General features: G+C 43.7%; 1 protein-coding gene across 1 annotated transcript; it reads right to left on the bottom strand.

Moving 5' to 3' along the window:
• Positions 1–4714: 4714 nt before the first annotated feature.
• On the bottom strand, positions 4715–16485 carry LOC130380975 (zinc finger protein 761-like). The gene is given in 11 exon segments (XM_056588396.1): positions 4715–6216; positions 6483–6549; positions 6801–6913; positions 7499–7565; positions 8457–8740; positions 9302–9434; positions 10428–10787; positions 11579–11648; positions 15069–15798; positions 16068–16134; positions 16380–16485. Coding segments are annotated over 9 exon segments (3240 nt in total). The 5' UTR covers positions 15713–15798; positions 16068–16134; positions 16380–16485.
• Positions 16486–16543: the final 58 nt, after the last annotated feature.

Below are 16543 nucleotides of genomic sequence, written 5' to 3'. Positions count from 1 at the left end.
AGCTGGGGGAGGGCCTTGGAAGAACAGGAGGGTGGGGGCCTGCACGCGAGTGAGACCGTGTTGGGGGTTGCCGGGGTAACCGGGGTTTGTTTTGTGTCGGTTTTCTGCCGTTGGTTACAATGTTACGGGTTTCAGTGACCTGGTTTTGGTTCATTAAAACTACCTTCAACTACTAATGACTCGACATCATTATGTCACCGGCGAGGTCGTTACAGTACTCTTGAATGTGCTGTAATTCTCAAATGCAACAAAGGTCAGAGTCCCTTTAAAGAACTTGTTGAGATGGAGGTAGCATCAGACACTTGCAACACCAGATCGAAGATACCAGGTGACAACTTCAAGCTGAAGATATCCAGAACGGCAAAGACGAAAGTAGATGCCAGGAGATTCTCTAATTACGCACCAGTTGCATGGAACTCTCTACCTCTAGAAATAAGATGCATTAATAATACTTTTTTTAAGAGAATGTTGAAGAATTATTTATATAACCAGTTCTAAAACCATTTTTATTTTTCTTTATAAATATAATGATGTCACGGTAATATCAGTTTCTTACCAACTTGAAAGTCTACACCACTTTTTGTGCACATTTCACAGCCAGCCGCTCTGACATGGTTAGCTGCCTTCCTTGTGTTGGCTTGCTAATCATATGTGCGGGATATAAATGCCTCATTTCATTTCATTTCATTTCATTTCGTTTTCTGGAGAGAACAATGATTAAAATCCCCAAGGATCAGCACTGGAGCGTCGGGTGATATTGCCTGTAGTTTTTGGGTAGATTGCAATATAGTCTCCGAGGCATTGTCAGCGTTTGCCCTTGGATGGATATACACAACCATGACGAAAATTTGGGGGAACTCTCGGGGAAGATAAGGGGGGCGCAGTGATACGCACAACAGTTCAATGTCTTTAGTACACAGTCTTTCTCTTACAATAACATTTTTGCAGTATCTTTGGTTCACGTATAGGCAGACCCCGCCCCCTTGTGACATACCGGTCGCAGCGGCATCCCGATCAAGCCGCACGGGTGAGCCAAAGCTGTCAATGGCAAGTTCGGTGTCCGAATCCCTCTCCGACAGCCATGTCTCTGTGATCACCAACAAGCAAGCGTCTCTGAATTTGTGTTGGAATCTGACGTTGGCTTGCAGCTCATCGACCTTGTTTCGAAGAGACCGCGCATTCGAGAGAATTATGGAAGGCAAGGGGATATGGGAAAGGGGTTGTTTCCTTAGTCTTAGACGCAGGCCAGCCCGCTTTCCTCGCTTCCTGATCTTGCGGGGAAACGCGCCGGTAGAATCCCCTTTTCCACTTGTTTGATCGGCAAAACAGCTTAGATCGGGAACCACTAGATTCACACCACGAAGATCCTGAAAGTTACTCCATTGGAGAAGAAAGTCTTTGCTGTATGTTATGCGCTCCGGTTTAGTGAACCCGTTTAGAGCTTCCGCGAGATGGATCACTGTCCACAGAAGGAACAAGACGATTAACTCCATGATTTGATGCTTATCTGGTCAACTCAATAAAATATATTAAAAGTCAATTTATAAGATGATTTGTTGGCCAATTAAATACTGTGCATAAAAGGTGCATAAAAACACAAATCACAAAAACAAACAAACAGTGTTTTCGAACAGACGTGACTTGCTGCCGGTCGCTGCATGAGCATGCGCCCAATGTTTAGGGCTAGTTATTAGTCAACCGACTAACCTAGCTGCTGGTCAGCGTCAAATCCGCCGACAGGATGAAGGAGAGGGAGAGAGACATTGAGTAGCCCAAAAACAGCAGCGGTGGAGCACAGGCAACCAGCTTCAGATCGACCGAGGCGTTGGATATCCAAAATCAAGCTCAGGATGCGGTAAAGTGCAAGAATTTTTTTTGACAAAAGAAGGCCAAAACGAAGTTAAAACGTATGACAAACTTTGTCATAAAAATAAAATAGATTAAATTGCGAAAACTTGAAAAAACTTAAATAAAAACAAGGCAGACGGAGCGGCGTCAGTGTCGCCAGCGTCCCCGTAACGTAGCAACAGATACTTTTTTAAGTTTGAGGTAAAGCTTCACGTTCGTGTAAGCATGGGTAGCACTAGGCTACTGACTTTAGTGGCTTAACCTCACTACATCTGTTCTGAAATCAAAGACGATTCAAGATGTTCATTTTGGCGCAACTGGACTATTAAATATAAATATAAATATTTTTAAATATTTTTTATTTATGTTTATTTTTTTCCACAATGTCTTTTTTTTTTTAAACGATTTATGATGACTATATGCTCTGTAAAGTGACCTTGGGTGTCTTGAAAGGTGCCTCTAAATTAAATGTATTATTAAATGTTCTTGATTTTGCTTGTAATTCCGATTCACGTACCCGTGGTCAGAGAGCGATTGAGAAAGCAGAGTAGCAACAGTCCATTTAGCATTTAGTTTCCAGGCAACTTCTCCTGATGAGGCAGGAGCTGACCACACAACCATGCTACTTTTAAGACTAAGCCGAACACAAAGTATCACATATATTAAAGAATAACAAATGAACGTTTTTTTATTAAACAATGGGTCAGACAACAATAATATGTGCGTGTGTGTGTCCAACTTGAAAAACAACAAAGTGAAGGAACAGGGATGAATATTGTATATATAAGTGTTGACAAGAGAGGAATAGGGTGAGGAAAGGAGACAATTAAAAAAGCAATACAAGTAAAATGGACTACTGGTTATAACCCTAAAGCAAATGCAGATTCCACTGCCTAACATCTGCACACTGCAAAGGAGTAGGCGCCAGGGAAAGCTGGACCCAGTGTTTGAGATGCCAGATATATCAGGCTGAGGTTTGTGGAACCAAAAACAAGTGGGAACAAGGACTAAGAACAACAAAGCAAACATGCAGTAAGTGAACAAGAACAGCAAAGTAGAGCCAGGGGGTATCAATAAATAAAACAATGTTAGTCATGTGTGGAACAAGAACAACAAGTGTGTAAACAGGTGTGCGTGTATATCTAACTTGTAAAACAAGAACAAAGTGAAGGAACATTATAAGTTATTAATAAACAAAGAAAATACTCCACAAACATCAGGCTGAGGTTAAGGATAGTAAAGTGCATCAGGTCGAAAGGAAGGACAACAATCGCAGCAGTTGCCGCCACCACCACCAACAGCCGTCGCCAGCACAAGCCGCCACCACTAGCAGCAGAAGGCGACACCACCATCCTTCGCCACCACCAGCCAGCTCAAGCAGCCATCGCCTCAAGCAGCAGCGACCTGCAGCAGCAGTGTTATCCGGCACCAGCCAGCTCAAGCAGCCATCGCCTCAAGCAGCAGCGACCTGCAGCAGCAGCCATCAGCATCCACCATCATCAGCATCCACCATCAGCAGCATTCACCTTCAGCAGCATCCACCATCAGCCACAGACACATAACCGCTATGTCAGTGACACAATTAGGCCTAGGCATTTTTTATTCATACTATAGCTGTGAGAATTATTAAGAAAAATCACCTCCATAGTCGCCCTGGAGACACAGGCCGACAGTCTCCTGCAAGAATCAGAGAAACCTATTATAGGACATTCTGTCCAGAAATTAAACATTTAGAAGAGTACGTGACACTTTGCTTTGATAGTTATATACCTCTGATTGGAGATCGATTGTCGGCAGCTCCTCCAAACTAATGTTTGTACATTCAACTAAAAATGACAATTAATTTACACTCAATCATTTCACATTTGATTAGCAAGACAATTATTGATGTCCATTGCCAATACATGAATACATACTCATTACAAAGGCCTTTGATGTCGAGGCAGTGGGGTCAGAGGACATCCCCCCCCTTCCACTCCTACCATCATCGGCCGACCTTCGTTATTGGCGAGAGCCAGCTCCTCCGAAGTGGTGAAGGGCGGTGGAGCGGTCCCCCTCCCAGTCGTATTAAATTTGGTTTTATTTTTATTTGCTGCAGGTAATCAACATGTGACTAAAGGTTGGAGCCTAGGCCATTGCAAATCATAGGCTAGATTCACCTGAAATTATTCAAATGGATGCTTACAACTTACCACGTTGAATATAATTTTAATATTTATTTTTGACTTGGCCCCATGTTCGTAGGAGCGTGCTGGCACCACATCTATGGGGGTAAAAGGCATGATGATACATGATATTTTTTAGACAATATGCAGAATCTTTTCACTTACGAATTAACACGGATGGCTATTTTTTGCCAGCACGCCACCCTAGCCATATTATGGGCATCCGTGTTCCCCTTGGTTGTGATTTGGACTTTGAATTCCTCGTAGGAATTCATAATAATACACCACGCACGCTCGATTCACTTTGCACAAGGGGGAGTCGAATGACGTGATAAACACACCTTTTATGTGAACGCGCATTGAACCTAAAGCGGAAAACCTGGTTCGACTTATTTAATCTAAAGTGAGTGTCATGGAACCATTTAACTCTGACTGCGAGTCGAACCAGGTTTTCCCAAGAAAGCATGGGTATGTTCAGCGAGGTTCGTGGTATACTCCCCTCACAAGTTTCCTTTGTATTTACCAACGATGTGAACGTTTCCTAATATTTTGCTGTTAGAAGAGTCAGAGAAATAAGTTCTTAATCACACAGACATAAATTACTAAAATTAAAACAAAGCGAATCAAAAGCTGGAAAGTGTTTAATCATGATGAAAAGAAAAACTAAAAGCAGTAATTTCGACAAATACCGGACAGAGGTCTCAATCTCGCCCCGTTACCCTGTGTGAAAGCACCCCATTGCCCGTGTGCTTGAGCATGTGCACACTCAAATTGCTTGGGTCGCTGTAGCTGCCGTTGCAATGCAGGCAGGGCTTCTAACCGGAGTGAGTCCTCATGTGGATCTTCAGGGTGCCTTTCAGACTGAAGCACTTTGTGCATTGGTCACACTGGTAGGGCTTCTCCCCAGAGTGAGTCCTCAGGTGGATTTTCAGGGTGCCTGTCCGACTGAAGCGCTTCGTGCATTGGTCACACTTGTAAGGCTTCTCCCCCGAGTGAGTCCTCATGTGGCGCTTCAGGTCGTCTTTCAGACTGAAACACTTCGGGCATTGGTCACACTTGTAGGGCTTCTCCCCGGAATGAGTCCTCCTGTGGATCTTCAGGTGGCATTTCAGACTGAAGCACTTCGGGCATTGGTCACACCTGTAGGGCTTCTCCCCAGAGTGAGTCCTCATGTGGATCTTCAGGGTGCCTTTCTGACTGAAGCGCATCGTGCATTGGTCACACTTGTAGGGCTTCACCACAGAGTGAGTCCTCAGGTGGATCTTCAGGCTGCCTTTCAGACTGAAGCACTTCGTGCATTGGTCACACTTGTAGGGCTTCACCCCAGAGTGAGTCCTCAGGTGGATCTTCAGGCTGCCTTTCAGACTGAAGCGCATCGGGCATTGGTCACACTTGTAGGGCTTCTCGACGGAGTGAGTCCTCATGTGGATATTTAGGGTGTCTTTCAGACTGAAGCACTTCATGCATTGGTCACACTTGTAGGGCTTCTCGCTGGAGTGAGTCCTCATGTGGATATTTAGGGCATCTCTCCGACTGCAGCGCTTACTGCATTGCTCACACTTGTAGGGCTTCTCCCCGGAGTGACTCCTCATGTGTTTATTCAGGGTGTCTTTCAGACTGAAGCACTTCATGCATTGGTCACACCTGTAGGGCTTCTCCCCAGAGTGAGTTCTCATGTGTTTATTCAGGGTGTCTTTCAGACTGAAGCACTTCATGCATTGGTCACACCTGTAGGGCTTCTCCCCAGAGTGAGTTCTCATGTGGATCTTCAGGGCATAGCTATCACTGAAGCGCTTTGTGCATTGGTCACATTTGTAGGGCTTCTCGTCGTTGTGGGTCCTCATGTGGACGATCATATTGGCCTTGTTGGGAATAACCTTTCCACAAAAGACACCGGGCCGGCCCTTGCGGCCGCCCTGATGCCCAGTCAGCTCCTCAAGGCGGACGAGCCGCACGCTGCAGTTCAGGCTCTTGGCCACGCTGTGGTCAGCGGACAGCGAGCTCAAGGCCTCCGGTTCTGACGCGGCAAAAAGGGTGTTATGGACGTTCACCGCCAGTGGGCCCTCCCATTGTCCGTAAACGCTCAGGATGCGCAACTCCCCGCTGTGACTTGACATGTGGGAGGAGCCAGGGGCGTCCACACGCAGACTCTCCGAGGTGGCGCCACGCTGCGTGCTGCAGTCTGTGATGTCATTGACGTCTTCTTCAGAGAGGAAAACAGAGAGAGAGAAAGTAAAGTTTTTAATTAATCATTTTCACAAAGGTATACAGTATGTACTTTGTACACACTTGTGTGTTGGAAGAATTATATTTGGACATTCTTTCCAACTTCTATTTGTTGATTATGCATTATCCTTGTCGCCCTTTGGATGGTCAAGGGTTAAAGGCTCCTGCTGAGAAGGCAGAATCGAGTACATTCTCAGTTGATCAAGGTTGATTTCTTGCATAGATGCAATGTGTATTACTAACCTAGGGCGGGGAAGCCTCCACCAATATCCTCTTCAACCTTGATTGAAATGGTGTCTGGGGTCTGCTGCTTTCCACATAAAGAAGGAAACACACACAAGACATATTTCACAGAATAGCTGTCAATCCCCACTACCGACAGATTAGGCATTTTTACACTGCACTTGGAACGACCTGCAATTTCAATGTCTTCCCTGTGTATTTATTTTTTTGGATTCAAGACCCCCGCATGCAAGAATGAGTTCACATCTGAGTGTAGGCTAAAACACTATTAACTATTTACAAGTGCAAAAATGCCAACATATTCTTTATTCTGCTAACCAGCAGTTCCTCGCTGTGACTGGACATGTGGGAGGAGCCAGGGGCGTCCACACCCAGAATCTCTGAGGTGGCGCCACACTGAGTGCTACGGTCTCCGAAGGCATCGCAGTCTTCTGCAGACGGAGAAAAAAGGAAAAATTAATTGTTTTGACATATTATTTGCATAAAGGGAGGCATTGTGTATCTGTACACGTGAAAGAAACTTTAAATGTATGTCACATTGACAGAGGGTTTAAAATGTGTACTGCTGACATAGATTCACAGTTTTGGAGAGGGACGTCTCCTCCAGCATCCTCCTCCCTAGACTCAAAGCTCAAGTGGTTGGCCAGGTTAAGGAAACTTAACGAACACCAGCGCAAAGTGATCTGATCACAACATGACTAGCGAGGCAAGCACAATAATTATATATTGACACTAAAAAGCAACAACGTGTACTTCCCTCTAAGCTGATCAGCCAACATTCATGCATTATGAATTCAGTGATGTTTGAGAATGATAAACCAGCTCTTGAAACCCTTCTTGGCTCTTGACAGATTCCATCTTTGAAATGCAACTCCGAAGTTTGACTCGTGTTTTAGCAGGGCGCTGGTCATGATGCTTTTCAAAAGAGGACCAGGCTTTTTAGCGCAGGTAGAATCAAGTACATTCTCAGTTGATCATGGTGGTTTTCTTGAATAGATGCAATGTGTATTACTAACCCACGGCGGGCAAGCCTCCACCAATATCCTCTTCAACCTTGATTGAAATGGTGTCTGGAGTCTGCTGCTTTCCACATAAAGAAGGAAACACACACAAGACATATTCTTTCATTTTCACAGAATAGTTGTCAATCCCCACTAACGACACATTATGCCTTTTCACACTGCCAAGCTGATTCGGTCACGGCTTGGAACGCCCTGCAATTTCAATGTCCTATGTAAAACTAAGGGGTAAAATCCCCCTTCGTCTTGGAGCTGGCTTTCTTGGTACACCGGAGAAGGCGGGCCTACACACGGAGAGTTGGACTCTTTACAATGAATGCAAAATATATTTACATATTTTTTGATTCAAGACCCTCGCATGCAAGAATGAGTTCAAATCTGAGTGTAGGCTAAAACGAGATTAACTGTTTACAAGTGCAAAAATACTGAAATATTCTTTATTTTGCCAACCACTTTGCTGACTAAGCATTGTAAGGAAAGTTTGTCTGGTACTTTCTCTTAGATCGACCATCTTTCGTCTTCTTTAAATGCGACTGCATCACCTTCTTTCCCATGATGGTCAGCAGCTTGCGGATTTCACCTTCTCTCCAGTTACAACTATTCATGTTGATATCGCTGCATCGTCTCTGTTGTAGAGACAATGCAGCAACACCTCTACCCAAGCCTCGCCCCTAGAACCGCAAGGCTGTCTTATCGCATTTAGATCAAAATGAAACCGCCAATATGTGTACGGTCAGAGTGGGTTAATAGGGGTGCGAAATACAGCCCGTAAATTACCTCGGTCAGTGTAAACGCGCGGATCACACAGGGGAAAAGTTGGGCATAAGACGGGCATATTTGGCGGTGTAAAAACGTTTACTGAATAATAAAGGTGTGAGCTTTCTATGGGTTTGTTTTAGAGTTGTGACAGAGGGAGCCTCTCTTTTGGATGGTGAATGAGAAGATGATTTCCAACCTGCACACGCAGCTCCTCGTGGCAGACCAGCCGCTCGCCGCGCTCCAGGCTCTTGGCCGCGCTGTGGTCCGCAGGCAGCGAGTTCAGGGCCTCCACTTCTGACGCGGTGAAGAGGGTGTCATGGCCGTCCTCCGCCAGTGGGCCCTCCCCTTTTCCGTGGACGCTCAGAATCTTCAGCTCCTCGCTGTGGCTGGACATGTGGGAGGAGCCAGGGGCGTCCACACCCAGAATCTCTGAGGTGGCGCCGCGTTGAGTGCTACGGTCTCCAAAGGCATCGCAGTCTTCTGCAGAGGCAGAAAAAAAGGAAAAAGTATATTTACATTTAGATATTGCATAAAGGGAGGCATTTTGTATTTGTACACGTGAAAGAAACTCTTTAAATGTATGCAACATTGACACAGAGGGTTTAAAATGTGTACTGCTGACAAAGATTCACAGTTTTGGAGAGGGATGTCTCCTCCAGCACCATCCTCCCTAGACTCAAAGCTCAAGTGGTTGGCCAGGTTAAGGACACTCAACGAACACCAGCGCAAAATGATCTGAGCACCACATGACATGCGAGGCAAGCACAATAATTATATTTTGACACTAAAAAGCAACAACGTGTCGTTCCCTGTAAGCGGCTCAGCTAACATTTATACATTTTGAACCCTTCTGGGCTCTTGACTGATTCCATCTTTGAATTGCAACTCCAAGTTTAACTTTTAGCAGGGCGCTGGGCATGATGCTTTTCCAAAGAGGATCAGGCTTTTTAGCGCAGGTAGAATCTAGCATCAGCCTAGAATCTATGCTGCCTAGAATCTACTACATCAAGGGAAAAAATACTCAATGTAGAAAGTACACACCTTCACTTTTAAAATGGGGCTGCAAAGTCTTTAAGGATAGCTGTGTGCTTACAGTACGTGTTTCCAGGTGGTCTGTCTGGCAGGCAACATCCCTTGAGAGAAGCTGCTGAATGTAAGCACTTGATGAGCTGGCCTGCATAGAGACACAGTAAAATCAGTACTCAATTTATTACATTGTATATATTCCAGGTGCAAGTTGTAAGAAGATACAAGATAAGCATGTTTAGTGAATTACATTAGCCTAATGAAATGATATTACATCCTTGATTTATTTACATATTTTATAGTTCATCTCACATCAACTCAATACCATGACATCAAGCTCTGCAGAAATCTGCTAATAACCCTTTGATTTGAATCAGGTGTGAAGGAGAAAACATGCCTATAATAGTGTTCCGTAATTGTCATATTCAAACCACACTGGGTGACTCAATAAAACTCCCCCAAGAAAACTTGGCAAAGTTATTGATAAGTACATTTGGTATAAATGATAATGTGTCATTCAATTTGATATCTCATTCAACTTAAATTGGAGTGGATAAAAGTGTGATTAATCGCGAGTTGATGCGATTAAAACTTTTAATCTTTGTCCAGCCGTAATAAATACATTATTGATGGAGATGGTTTCCCCTATTTTTCTCTTTTAACCGTATTCCTTTGCAAAGATTGACAATGAATGGTCTAACAAATACCTTCATGAATAACGTGTGTGTGTTATAGTTGTGTTGTGACGCTAAAAATCAACGTAGCAGACGACTACTGCCGCACAGCCTGGTGTGAGGTTTGTCCCATTTCGCTTGCCGTACATCCAGCTGTTATCGATTTGCGTTTCTTCCTCAATTACGTACGGTAACATAGCAACTACGCACGGCTCATCAGTAAATCAGCGTAAGGGGGAACAGGAACTGGAGGGGGGGGGGAACCAAATCGGGTGCTACAGCGGCCATCCGCTGTCCTTTCTTATAGGTCCATGGTATTTACACACATAACTGATGCTATCTACCGTAGCATTAGCGACAGTAACTTGGCTGTTAGCTGTAGCGCTAATGCTAAAGCAACATTATAATGGTAACAACGGAACAATATACAGTAAAGCAACACAATGATATGGCGTTAGTTAACTTACTTTTTCGAGGTTTGTAGCTGAGCCATGGAGAGTTGGTACTGATCCAGACTTGATTCTCAGACGTTGATCAAGTCCAGCTCTGTATTGGCCCAAGTTGAGGAAGCAGTCGTCAGTGAAATGTTTGGCGCAGACTGGCACATTTCCAGAGACAATAAAATTAACCCACTGGTTCTTCAGCGGCTCGGAGGAAGGAACAAAATATAGACTTTTGTGTTCATTTGTACATCCAAACACTAAGCAACTGCTATGCTTCGCTCGTTTGCGAGCCATGGTGTCTCTCAAGGAAAGAACTACGTGTAGTACACGATCGTAGAGTAGGGTCTGTCTGCGTCCTGCAAGACGGAGGCGTAACTTCCTCTTCTTCTTCTTCTTCTTCTTCTTTTATTTAGGTAGTCTGGACGCAGCTATGGCGTATTACTGCCCCCCACAGTTTGTTATTTCCCCCTAAACTTTAAATCCTTTTATATACTCCAATGACTACGTAAATACTAAATAAAGCCAATAAAGGTAAATACTCCCTTAGAATGTCAGACACCGTCCCTCTCTGTAATCTCTGACCTCAAACAAGGACTATAATTCTTGCACCTTTTGCACAATACTGTACAATTCTTTTGTACAGTGCTGTCTTTTATGGATGTATGTGTATGTATATATATATGTATGTATATATATATATATGTGTATGTATATATGTATGTATATGTATATATATATGTATGTATATATGGTGTTGTATATATATTTATATTGTCCTTAAATTTGTGATTTGTTTTTCTTAGGTTGTATCTTTTATCTTTTGTGTATGTATGTGTATTTATGTTGTATTTATATGTATATGTGTATATATATATATATATATATATATATATATATATATATATATATATATATATATACGTATATGCGTGTGTGTATATATATATATATGGATATGGATACATATATGTTATATTTTATATTATATTTTATTCTTAATATTTATTTATTTATTTATTTATTTGTGTATGTATATCTGGAGTTCGTGACAAAAATAATTTCCCTCTGGGATTATTAAAGTATTTATCTATCTATCTATCTATCAATGATGTGAAGGTAGTCCATCAATTCCTTTGTTTTATCCACTGAATCCAGATTTAAAAGGGTGCGCACACTAAAAACTGATTCTCCAGCTGATCCAAGCCTCCGGTACAGAGTCCTCCTTTGCCTGGAATAGCGCCCCCACTGGAGAAGTACATGTTTTACAGTCTCTCCTTCTCCACACTCACACCTGCCATCTGGGTGTTTGCCAATCAGAGCCAGCCCACTTCTCAGCCCACAGTGTCCAAGCCTCAGTCTTGTGATTGCTACATCATCTTTTCTTATGCACCTAAAAGTGCACCTATCTTTCTTTACATTTTCCTGTATTGAAAAGTACGCCCTTCCCTTCCTTTCCTTCTCCCAAGAATTTTGCCACCTTTCCTTTAGAGCCCTGTTCATTTTTTCCATGTACTCGGGTGCCCCATATTGCAGATGAATTTGCACTGTTTCCTCCTTCACCGCCTTCTTTGCCTCCTCATCCGCCTCCTCGTTCCCTTTCACACCCACATGAGCCGGCAGCCAGAGAAACCCCACCTCCCTCCCCGCCTTAACCCTAACCCTAACCCGGTCTGGACTTGGATTTTCCTTCTTTTATTGAAATTAAAGCTGCAGCTGAATCGCTACATATTGTTGAATACCCCTGTTGATTATCCTCCACCCATCGTAAGGCCCATAAGACTGCCACCATCTCTGCTGTGAATACTGACATATGATCTGAGACTCTATACCCTATTCTGTACCTGATTTCAGGAATGCTAATACCCACTGCTACTTTACCACTCTCACGCTCCTTTGACCCATCAGTGTAAATGAGTAGATGGTCTCCCCATACTTGTTGCTGCCAGACTTCTATCTCTTTTACTACACCCTCTGACATCCTTGATTTGCTTATACTCATCAACTTTAGGTCAACACTGGGATCTGGGATCAGCCATGACGGAGCAACTGAGCGACACACTGGAGGACAAACACTAACATCCCTGATACCAATGTCCTGCGCCACAGATTTAAGATTTTCTGCAAAGTTAGTTTTAGTTTTTCTTATTCCCATAAACTCCCAATGATCACTCATTAGGTCTTTTGTTGGTAACACTTCCCTTTGTCCTTTGAGCTTCATCAGGTATTTCAAGCCAAGTTTATATCTTCTTAATACTAGCGGCATCTCACCCATTTCTATTAGTAATGCTGCTATTGGAGTTGTACAGAATGCTCCACAGGACACTCTTAAGGCTTTTGCTTGGACTATGCCTAATTTGTTTAACACTGAAAGAGCTGCTGATCCATAAACCATGCATCCATAATCAATTGCTGATCTTATCATTGCTCTGTAAATCCTCATCATTGATTCTCTATCAACCCCCCAGTCTGAACCAGCCACACACTTAAGGACATTATTTATTTTCCCACACTTCAAAGCTACCATCTCAATATGCTTTTTCCCTGTCATTCTTTCGTCCAACCACATTCCTAGAAACTTAAAATACCTGACTTTCTCAAGATTGTTGTTGTACAATTTAATTGTCTGTGATGGCATCTTTTTCTTATTTTCAAACACCATACACTTAGTTCTTTCTGAACAACACATCAAATCCTTATCAAAGTTAATGCATGTGGAACCATTTGGGGGCGGTGAATCCTCCTCGGTGCAGTTCACCTTCTGAACTGCAGCGACACACACACACACACACACACACACACAAAAAGAAGAAAGACCGAACACAAACCCTACTCCTGTTACTGAACACACAACATGATGAAGGATTCATCAAGATAGGCTTGTTCTCCTTTCCCAACAGTAACTGAGTATTGAAGAAACACTTGTCACTACACTGTCTTGTGTTTCAACACATTGTAGTAATTTGGAGCTGATTGGACAATTCAGCCAATGAATCTAAAAGGCTACCTCCCTCAGCAGCATTCGTGCATTGCGCAACATAACTACATGCAGAGAGAAGTGATAGTTTGTTAATTAGCAGAGAGCCGTAAAAGCACTTTCTACCCATTTCAGTGGAGGAATTGGACTCCTCAATCACGCAATGTTATACTTAAATGGAACAAGTAAGTTACATATTAATTAAGTATTTTGGCATGGAGCATATAAAAAATATATATACAACGGTCCTAAACTGCATTTGAAATAGACCTTGAGACTCCGGTAAAACAATATAGGACATTGATCATGATATGCCTCAATATCAGAATAACAACCATGGGTCAAATAGCAATGGCAAGTGGAATGAAAGTGAAAGCAGTGCAGGCTTGTCCAGGCCCTGCAAGTCAGGATGTAGGCTATGAATAAGAATACATTTTTAGCTAGTGGGCATCCCAGAAACCAATTCCATATTTTCTTGGGGAGGACCCCCGTCCATTACTGCACCCCACCCACGAATTGGATCACCAGCCGCCGCTGCAAACAGAGAGTGAAGGGTGACCAATGCTAGGAATCTTCTGACTTTGTCCCGTTAGAATAATGCTGCCTTCTAGAGGGAGGACCGGCCTAAACTGAGCATCACTGAGATCTAGACATTTAACCAGGGACCTTTTAAAATGGATGAACTTCAACCATTATCGCCTATTATGATACAATCCATCCAAGGTAGTTAGCATTAAGCGCACAGAATGGAAAGGTCAGTGGAAAGAACACAATCATGCATAATGTGGGGTTCAATCGCAGTCTATTACACAAGTGAACTTTGCAGGCTTTTTGTAATAACAAAGATAACGGTAATGACAACGTTGTGGCAATATCAAGCATAACTTTAATATACAAATTATATGAACCCCTGAATAAATTGTCAATTTAAATGAATTTCTATCCATTCTCCATGGACCTAGAGATACCTTCCGCCCCCTCTAATTGAAAGGTGTTTAGATAGTTTGCATTTGCAACTGTGGGCACCAAGTTTGATACTCAGGCCAATCCACAGACTTCTTTGTTGTGTAGATTCCTTTAACTGTCTGGCAGACATGTCCACTTCACCCATATTGTGAATTGCAATTTAACTTGGTCTCTCCTCTGGCCAATCCTAAACTCCACGAAGGCCCCTCCCCCTGACCTTTGTATTTACCCACGATGTCAACGTTTCCTACAAGAATCATGTACACCCATCGTCTTTGACTGTATGCTTGGTAACTTTGCTGCCTGTATCTTCCCCTGATCAAGCTCTACATTCAATCAAATATTTTGCTTTCAGAAGTGTCCTAGAAATAAATGATTCAACACATTTACATTTACATTTAGCAGACGCTTTTATCCAAAGCGACCAACATCGGTTAATACACACATTGACACACCGACGGCAGAGTCAACCATGCAAGGCGACAGCCAGATCGTCAGGAGCAATTAGGGTTAAGTGTCTTGCTCAGGGACAAATCAACACTCAGCTAGGAGGAGCTGGGGATCGAACTAGTCAACTGCTCTACCTCCTGAGCTAAGCCGACCCCACGGACATCAAACAATAAAAACAGAAAGTGAATCGAAAGTACGAAGCGTTTAATCGTGATGAAGAGAAAAACTAAAAGCAGTAATTTCAACCAATACAGGACAGAGGTCTCAATCAAAGCGTCCCGTTACCCCGTGTCAAAGTGTGCTTGAGCATGTGCACACGCAAACTGCTTGGGCCGCAGTAGCTGGCGTTGCACTGCAGACACACGCAGGGCTTCTCCCCAGAGTGAGTCCTCATGTGGATCCTCAGGCGGTATGACCGAATGAAGCGCTTTGTGCATTGGTCACACTTGTAGGGTTTCTCCCCAGAGTGAGTCATCATGTGGCGCTTCAGGGTGCCTTTCAGACTGAAGCACTTCGTGCATTGGTCACACCTGTAGGACTTCTCCCCGGAGTGAGTCCTCATGTGGCGCTTCAGGGGGCCTTTCAGACTGAAGCACTTCGTGCATTGGTCACACTTGTAGGGCTTCTCCCCGGAGTGAGTCCTCTTGTGGACGATCATATTGGCATTGTTGGGAATAACCTTTCCACACAAGACACCGGGCCGTCCCTTGCGGCCGCCCCGATGCCCAGTCAGCTCCTCAAGGCGGACGAGCCGCACACTGCAGTTCAGGCTCTTGGCCACGCTGTGGTCAGCGGACAGCGAGCTCAAGGCCTCCAGTTCTGACGCGGCAAAGAGGGTGTCATGGCCGTCCACCGCCAGTGGGCCCTCCCCTTGTCTGTAAACGCTCAGGATGCGCAGCTCCCCGCTGTGACTTGACATGTGTGAGGAGCCAGGGGCGTCCACACGCAGACTCTCCGAGGTGGCGCCGCGCTACGTGCTGCAGTCTCTGATGTCAATGCCGTCTTCTTCAGAGAGGAAAACAGAGAAAGAGAGAAAGTGATGTTTTTAATAAATCATTTTCACAAAGGTATACAGGATGTACTTTGTACACACTTGTGTATGGTAAGAATTATATTTTGACATTATTTCTAACTTCTATTTGTTGATTATGCATTTTCCTTGTCGCCTCTTTGGATGGTCAAGGGTTAAAGGCTCCTGCTGAGAAGGCAAAATCAAGTACATTCTTAGTTTATCAAGGTCGATTTCTTGCATAGATGCAATGTGTATTACTAACCTACAGCGGGCAAGCCTCCACCAATATCCTCTTCAACCTTGATTGAAATGGTGTCTGGGGTCTGCTGCTTTCCACATAAAGAAGGAAACGCACACAAGACATATTCTTTCATTTTCACAGAATAGCTGTCAATCCCCACTACCGACAGATTAGGCATTTTTACACTTCACTTGGAACGACCTGCAATTTCAATGTCTTCCCTGTGATTCAAGACCCCCGCATGCAAGAATGAGTTCACATCTGAGTGTAGGCTAAAACACTATTAACAATTTACAAGTGCAAAAATGCCAACATATTCTTTATTCTGCTAACCAGCAGTTCCTCGCTGTGACTGGAAATGTGGGAGGAGCCAGGGGCGACCACACCCAGAATCTCTGAGGTGGCGCCGCGCTGAGTGCTACGGTCTCCGAAGGCATCGCAGTCTTCTGCAGAGGGAGAAAAAAAGGAAAAATTAATTGTTTTGATACATTATTTGC

The sequence above is a fragment of the Gadus chalcogrammus genome, chromosome 4 (assembly GCF_026213295.1).
Source record: "Gadus chalcogrammus isolate NIFS_2021 chromosome 4, NIFS_Gcha_1.0, whole genome shotgun sequence".
Taxonomy (NCBI): Eukaryota; Metazoa; Chordata; class Actinopteri; order Gadiformes; family Gadidae; genus Gadus; species Gadus chalcogrammus.
The sequence above is the reverse complement of the archived record's forward strand: the minus strand, read 5'-3'. Positions and strand labels throughout refer to the sequence as shown.